Below are 8,640 nucleotides of genomic sequence, written 5' to 3'. Positions count from 1 at the left end.
TACAAGCTTATTACTTGCATATAAGTCTGTATTGTACATAATTAACAATTATTATTACAGTATTTATTAGTTTGTTCCACACTTTTTTCCTCAGATACTACTCAAGGAGCCATTGTTTAAAAACACTTCTACAGTGAGTATAGTGACCAACCCTATGAATCAACACAAAACCAATTTCAGCACACCGTCCCATTACCTAATTCCGTACAATGCAAACTGTACTTCATGCTGGGAAAGGATTTCAAGGTAAAGGTGCAAAAGTGATTGTTCAACAAAAACAAGTCAAGGTAACTGACAAATGAACAGAGAGACTATTAAAGGAAAAAGTATTTGAAAACAAGCTACTGAATGGAATTAATTCTTTTCACACAACCAATGTCATTTAGGGTTTTAAAAAATGTTAGATTTTCTCTTATGTATGATCATAGATGTTTTAAAATCAAATTATGAATACTGGCCCTCTTTATACAATACAAGGCATTAGTAACCTGACAAACTACTGCAATTCATCTTTCAACAGATGTACTGTCATGTGAAATGTGTCATAAGTACAAGAAAAAAAACAGGTCAGTTTTTCTGAATATGGCAATGAAGTGTTTATTTTGTCTTCTGTTGACAAAGAAAAAATCTTTACAAAGTAACAGTTCAACACCAGACTCATACCGTTTTAATACTGTCTGTTACCAAACACTGCAGAAGTCTGGCAATGGAGCTAAGAACTGAAGAAACTGAGCATGTCAAGAGTGGGTGCTACATCAGCATATTCACAGGGTTGGCTGAGGGAGAACGCCGCTTTATTCTTCGACATGAACTCATGTGGAAATGAAAAACTTGGTGATCATACAATGATGACATACAGAGGATCAAAGAGCTACAAAGAAAATATGTTACAGGTCCCACATCACGCTGTGATGGAAGTAATGTGGTCCATCACCCAGACTGAGTTGAGCTGGAACTGAGCAAATGATTCCGTTTCTTATTTTAGTTTTTTTTTTTTATAAAGCTCTAAGTGCATTACTTAGCAAATGTCTCCGCTTACATCCAGCCACCAACAAATACCTACCAGTGTGGCCATAAACAATGTTTACAAAATCATTGCAACATTTTAATTATTAGCTAGACAGATGCTGGATTTTAGAGGCCGATACTGGTATGCATAAAAACTCTGATAATATATGAGCTCATTTTCTTCAAACATATATTGAGGGTTCAATATTGACCTTGGAAAAAGCAGTTTGATAGAAACAAAATTCTTAGCATGTCAGTTTAGAGGGCTTTCAGTTACATGTCATGGTCTTCACCAGCCAATGGTGTTTTATTGTTTAAGTTTTAATGAAGGTGGTTCGGTACTTTGAGCCGGACTGATACTGGAATTTGAGGCTGATATCGAATGGTTACAAAACTTGATAACATAGACCAATACTAATTTTACATAAACACAAATATTTGGAATGAGGTTAAATCTGTCTTTTTTGTTATTAAATATGTAGCGAGTGGGTAATTTTACAGTTAAATGCAACTTATCAGCGCTCTCTGGAGGACCATGTAAAAGGCAACACTAACGAAATTCAAACAATTCAATTCAAAGATTGACAATGCATTCTTGTCACCAAAAGTTAAATTAGTCGCTGTTAGGGAGCTTCTGTATTGTATCACATTATGTTCGAATGGGGTTTACCCTGTTGTCATGAATTCTACATGTTCAGAATATTAAAAAGACTTAAACGTTATAAGTGGGGCTATGGAAGACAATGATGAAGAAAATGGAAAGCTCCAGAATGCCTACTAGTGAACCATGTGGGGCAACAGATCTTTGTCATTTCTCTAAGACAAGTTCTAGTTACTTGTTGGCTGCCATAATACACTGATACCAATAGATCTGCAATATACTACCATCAGCCGATATATCGGCCTTTATTCTTTATCATTATTATGAGCACTCTCCATCTGCAGGTGAATTCCAGAAGATGTGGCTGAAAGCTCTTTCCAGTGTGTACCGTGTGGTATGAATTGGTTCATAAAGACTTGTGACCCAGACTGCAGTCAAGAAAATAACTTGTCAGCAGTCTCTGGTGGACAAATTATGTAACAGCAACACTGTTTCTAAATGTCATCCAACACATCTGAATACTTGTAGATGCTTGTTCTCTATTTACCAGCATATGCATTGAGATATCTGTGACAAGATATATACTGGCCGATTATCATAGATATATCAGTGTCAGCCAATAAGATTCTAATTATGAACTTTTTTTCAGAGTCAACAAATGAAATAAATGTTCATACGATGACAGAAGTGCATGCTGAACATGGAAAAATAAAGACCACAGTGTTGCCAAAAACAATCACATAACCAGTCTGAAGCGGAGTCATGTTGCACCAGGTGATTTCGCACAGGTATGACTATCAACATAATGCTGTTCAATAACTGCTCGTCAGTGGGAAGCTGCCTGCAGCGCTGTTCACAAAAGCAAAGCTTCCGTCTACCAGCTCTGGTCATCATGCACATGGAAACTGGATGGAAATTATCTTTTTTTTTTTAAACCACCTATGTAATGCTAGGCTAGGCCATGCAAATTGATGTGATTAGCATCACAGCTTAAGCAATTTTGTGCTTAAAATTGTCGATATGATATGTGCTTGTGTTCATTCTTTTGGAGGGCAGTGAAGTTTGGTTGGCAAATAAGATGAACCCTCAACTGCAAGTAACACTCATTAAATGTGCAGACTGCACTCATAGCTCAGTCTTTTCATTGAACATGACTCGCATCCAGTGAGATACAGTGGGTTAATACACATGATGTCAAGGCAGCCACACACTGGAGCAGAGAGACTGATCTTTTGGATTCTCATCATTTACGTATGTCACACTTTTCAAGTCTGGCTTGATATAATTAAAGAAGGTGACAAATCATCGACAATTCAGGAAAAACAAAACCAATTTTAATCTCTTCAGTTAGAATGTAAAGTGAAAAAGAAAGAAAAAGAACTCAAGGCACAAATAAAAAAAACAGTAGAATGGAATAGAGTTGCCTAATGGTGAACACATCATCTGAACGGTATTAGATACTTTTGGATTTCAGACAGTCATGTGATAAAAGGTGAAGTCAACCACAGCTACTGGGACCCACTGGCCTGACACCCAACGCTTATCAGAGCCAGGGACAAATATGAAAAATTTAGGTCCCAGACAAGATATTTTCCCTTTTAGCACTCTGCAAACTAGATCCATTAGAATAATGGAACACAGCCTGATCTACAGTGCTACATACTGAGTGCCCTGTCAGCCATCTCCTAACAGAGTCATGCTTGGAAACACTCATGTATTCATTTTGACCGTGACATTTGTGGTTAACCCTTGACTGACCTGCCTCATCTATCAGTGCTTCAGTTGTTGAAGGAGAAGTCCACCTGTTTTATCATCGGTGTACTAGTCAAGTACTTCTCTACCGAGGGAAGCAGTTGTATGCCGGCTTCTGTGGCTCTGGAGGAGAAAAAAAACCCTGATCATGTCATAGGGACGTCATCAGGGTTATCTTATATTGGGTTAGGGTTAAAAGGATCTAACGAAAGATGCTGAGTCTTTCTGAATTATTGGCGTGTCCCTTTAACTTACTACATATCTTCCTTCAAGGCCCAGGAAAGTGGCATGTACACTTCCGTCATTCTAGTTGCTCCTCCCTAGTCTCAACTGTCTGTGGAGACACCCAAATCGGAAGTATACTGACGATCATGTGAAATGCTGAAACATTTTCAATATCAAACCCCACTAAATACTGGTCAAAGTCATGTCTAAATTTGGGCTGTTGTAGACGACAATAAGAAAAGATACTCCAGATAACGGGTCTGGAAATGCAAGGTACCATGAACAGAGATTTTTTTTAGAGAATTATTGAGGTTTGTTTTGCTTGAAACTACAGACGTGGGGGAAATACAGACAGACCGAGGCAGAGACGTGTAGAGGCCAAGGTACCCATATACTCAGACTCAAACTGTGTGGGGGGGTGGGGGGGTTGTAGATTGTAGAAACAACTACTTCAATCAATACCGAAGTCAAGAAAATATGATGAAGCCTGTCTTTTTGTTGCCGTTTGGACAAAGTTGATGTTTGTAACATTCTTCATTTGCTGGATAGTTACACATGTAAAAGGGAACGCTAACATGCAGTTCATGTTCTTCATAGTGTCATGTTCAAACTGACTCCTTTTGTTAATTGTACCAGACCATTCAGAAGAAGTGGGTTCATCTTTTTGAAATTTTACAAAATCTGAATACTGCTTCTGAAGATATTTTAGATCACTCCAAACAGTAGTTAATAATTAAGGCATTACTGCTGTACTGAATACCGTAGCAACAGAACAGGAGGTGCAGATCAACAGAAAGTGTATGTGCAGTGGTGACGTGGGGTGGGGGAGGGGGGGGTGTCACGTAATTAATGGCATGATGGTTTTGTATACACCCTAACCAGCTGATCACCAGGAGTTATGACTACTACGTTCTTCTCAACAACACTCAGTCAGATCACAGCCAGTAACCTAAGAACAGGGCTGCTCTCTTATCTTATGCAAAATTGTGGTACTAAGCTAAGGAAGGCATTGCACAAGAGAAGCATCTGCTAAATGAACACTGCTCGGTGTCCACTTCCCCAGACAGGAAAGACCACGGCTAGAAGGGGTGAACGTAAGCATCAGAGGTACTCTGCACTTCTCTCTGATCAGATCAACATGCTAGTAAGTGTTTAAGCTTTGTGGCTGAACACAAGCCACATTGTACTGTAGTGTGATGTTCAGACACTCTGCTTTTCAGAGAAGAAAACAACAACTCTGTAAAAACGTACAGGCTGCTGGGAACCCTGGTGTGCTAACCAACCCTTATTTAAAACAAGAAACAATCTGTAGAAATAACTCTAGCCATTTCATACCTGAAACCTATTCACCTTCATCTTACCTATCTATCTACTGTCAACAAAACCTCATCAACTGCTTCACTAAACATGTATTTGTGTAAGGCTTTCAAGTGTGTGCTACTCCAAATATTAACAGCACACACAGAACATCATTTCAACATGTGTAACGTTTAAGCCTAAAACCAAAATCACCATTGGTGCAAACACTTTGGTTACAAGGCCATGGACCAAGTGGAACACTTGGTCATGTCATGAGTATCACCACTTCAAAAGAAGACATGCTTTTATTCGCCGGCTAGTACAGACAGGAGGGCATGACTGCACACGCTGTGTGCCAGCGGCCATCGCACAGGTTCATTTTGAGATGAGATGATAATGTCTATTCATCATTACATCACCGTTGAGGCACGTTAGAATGCTTGGTCAATTACAGTGCTACAATGGGAATAGAAAACAAAATCTGCAACCAACTAATCTGCTGATTTTCTCACTGAATCCCTTCATTGGTCTGCCTATAAAATTACAATTTCCCAGACTGCAACGTGATGTCTTCAAAATGCTTGCTTTGTCTACCCAATAGACCAAAAATCTAAAGATATTTGCTTTATTATCCTAAACATATATTCACATTTGGTTAGATGGACTGAATAATTTGGCATTTCTGTTTTCGACTTCCATCTGTAATCTAAATAGTTGCAGATTAACTCTGTCAATCAGCTAACCAACTGTTCGTATATAGAAGAAAAATGGAAATATGCAAGCAGAAACAACTTCAATGGCCATCATCCTTCTGCCCCAACTCCAGTTCATTCCCTACCTAAACCACATGACGCAAGTACGTAAGCTGATGTGGTGAGAGATCTGTTGGGTTGGACAGTGTGTTTCATGTCTTATTCTGATTGGTTTGTAGCCGTGGGTCTTAGCAGCAGTCACAGAGCGACCCTTTGGTTCGAAGTTCTTACATGTCTTTGGTCACCAGAGACCTAAATGGGCTGTCGTTGGACCGGTCTCACAGAGAAGTGAGAATCTTGCTCATGAATGAAATAGTCTGATAAGACAGTAAATAATGGCCAGGTCAAAATAGTTTGAGTTCTGACTTATCATTGCAGGACATACAATAAAAAAAATTGTCCCAAAACACAATTCACGGTCCAATTTAAAAGAGATATGGCGATATAGACGAGAATCCTAACAGTGAACATCTGTTCAGATATCGTCTGCCTACACGTTACACTCCATCTTTATAGTGCTCAAAGCTTTAAGAAATGAAACTTTTCACAGCATGTGCCATTCAAGAACAGCAGTAGCTTCAGCTGTGAGGAGCTGACACTAAGGTTCTCTCATTCTGGCCCTTCAAGCAAGAAAATAATTACACCACAGTCCAGACACACACAGCATCCAGCTTAAATGCCCATGCTTCATAGCATGGTACAGTACAATGAAGAGCTTTATCACATGTCTAGCACTCACTAGAATAAAAATCATAAAAAAATGAAAATAAACTAAAAACACATCTGAGACAAAAAATGTACACTGACATGAGACCATGAACCTGCACTAAAGTGTGCTTTGTGGACAAAATCCTGCTGTGGACTATGGACTCCCTCTTTCTGAGCAGCAGCTCTACTCTTTTCACACAGTGCACCTCAAAGAAAAAAGGCAAAATGAAAAAATATACACTCTCCAACTGGTGAAATAATTTATGCTTAAGAAGAACAAAAACAGGTAAACAAAATAAATTAAGGCATGCAAAAGATAATGTCAAATCTTCAGATTTGGATACTTCTGTTTTGTTCTGTTTTAAGCCAAACATCCTATATATCCTATATAGAAGACACCACTCACTCTTATTAAATCCTCAGAACAAAGGTAGCTGCCAAAATAAAATTCAAACCCACTGGAGTATCGCTGGAATATGCCTGAGCGCATAAAGGCCCATATTTACATTTCTGTGTTGTGTTCGAGCTTTAAGAGGCCGATATTTACATACGAGTTCATGCGGATTCAGCAGCAGTGCAGCAAAACTAACAGCAAACACAGATGAGTGTTTCTTCAAACACCCTGAACCAGAGAAAATAAATACCACGTATCAAAATAAAAAAACATCAATGCTGACCTTGCTCAGTTCCCTCCGTTAAAGGAAAACTGTGGCCTAATATATGATATGTTTAAAACAAATGGTAGTAGAACGATGGCTTGTAAGGTGACGGTGATACATGAGAAGTGAAGCAGCGCAGAGCCGAGCAGAGGGAGCTGTGGTTCTGCCACAGTAAGGCTTTGCAGTAAACATCAGAGCTGAGATGCTGCTGCTCCCTCCAACCTAAACGAAGACTCATGTCAACTTGCAGTAGTTAAGCCGGCACGGACAAAAAGACATGCAGCTTCTCACCCATCTCTCTCTCTCTCTCTCACACACACACACACACACACACACACACAGTTAACTTTGACAGACTTGCCACTGCCACCTCATTTTTTCAGTTTGGATTTTCTTTTTTTCCCCTCACTAAGATTTCTTGGCAGCTAACATGGTGCGCCTCTTCACCCCCCTGGCCTGTGCCCCCCTCCTCTCCTCCATCCTCTGCATGGCTGAACGGGGCACTGGGAGGCCAGGCTGGAGGGGAGCTGGGTGAGCTGGGGAGGAGAGGTTGGGTTGGGGTTGGTGGGGGCAGTTCAGTAGTCCGTTATAGGAGCGAGCTCGGGGTATAGGTCCACCGTGATGTTCTTGTAGAGACTGCTGAGGGAGATGTGGGGGCTGTAACGGAGGTTGTTGAGGCCGTCCAGGTGTTGTCGCTCTTTGGAATACCTCAGCAGCTTATACCTACAAACACAAAGTCACACAGTTCTAACATCAGTATTTATCCACGCCATCTGCAAATTCTGCTAAAGGACAGACACGGCTGCTTTCATGAGTATCTAGCTCTATAACTGATAACTGCACAGATGCAGAGGTTTCAGCATGTTCCATTGGTCTCTTAGTTGCCGATGACAGAAATCGTTAAAAACACCTCACAAATATACCACAAGCAGTGGTGGAAGAAGTACTCAATTTTGATACTTAAGTAAAAAGTATCGATACAACATGAAAAATGTTACTCACGTAAAAGTAAAAGTCATCTAGTATAAACCTGCTCAAGTAAAAAAAAGGTACCTGGTTTTACAAATACTTAAGTAATCAAAAGTAAAAAGTACTACACATTCAAATCTAATGATCTTACAAAACACAATGTATCTCTTTAAATTCACTCGAGACAGGTTTGAATACAGCACTAGAAGTTAAAGTAAATACCAATAAGGAAAACTGAGTCGCAAGAGGACAAGTGTGTATTTCCTATACTGTGTGGAGGATTAGTCTGCGTTATTGTTCTGCTGGTGTGGTAGTATCCCCTTTTCATACCGGGACTTTAGGTACAGTGGGTACGGAAAGTATTCAGACCCCCTTAAATTTTTCACTCTTTGTTTCATTGCAGCCATTTTCCAAAAATCAAAAAAGTTCATTTTATTTCTCAGTAATGTACACTCAGCACCCCATCTTGACAGAAAAAAACAGAAATGTAGAAATTTTTGCAAATGTATTAAAAAAGAAAAACTGAAATATCACATGGTCATAAGTATTCAGACCCTTTGCTCAGTATTTAGTAGAAGCACCCTTTTGATCTAATACAGCCATGAGTCGTTTTGGGAAAGATGCAACAAGTTTTTCACATCTGGATTTGGGTATCCTCTGCCATTCC

At 39.6% G+C, this 8,640-nt stretch overlaps 1 protein-coding gene across 1 annotated transcript in view; it reads right to left on the bottom strand.

The window, feature by feature from the left end:
- Nucleotides 1–571: 571 nt before the first annotated feature.
- The window catches only part of LOC123971344 (beta-1,4-galactosyltransferase 6-like), a 20,033-nt gene continuing 11,964 nt past the window's right edge, over nt 572–8,640 (bottom strand). Inside the window, exons 6-7 of the mRNA XM_046050091.1 lie at nt 8,304–8,308; nt 572–7,727 (exon numbers count right to left, since the gene is read on the bottom strand). Of these exons, the coding sequence (XP_045906047.1) occupies nt 7,580–7,727; nt 8,304–8,308 (153 nt within the window). The 3' untranslated portion in view covers nt 572–7,579. The remainder of the gene's footprint in view (nt 7,728–8,303; nt 8,309–8,640) is intronic.

This window comes from Micropterus dolomieu, linkage group LG05 (assembly GCF_021292245.1).
Source record: "Micropterus dolomieu isolate WLL.071019.BEF.003 ecotype Adirondacks linkage group LG05, ASM2129224v1, whole genome shotgun sequence".
Lineage (NCBI taxonomy): Eukaryota > Metazoa > Chordata > Actinopteri > Centrarchiformes > Centrarchidae > Micropterus > Micropterus dolomieu.
Note: the sequence above shows the minus strand (reverse complement) of the source record. Positions and strands in the feature narration are given on the sequence as shown.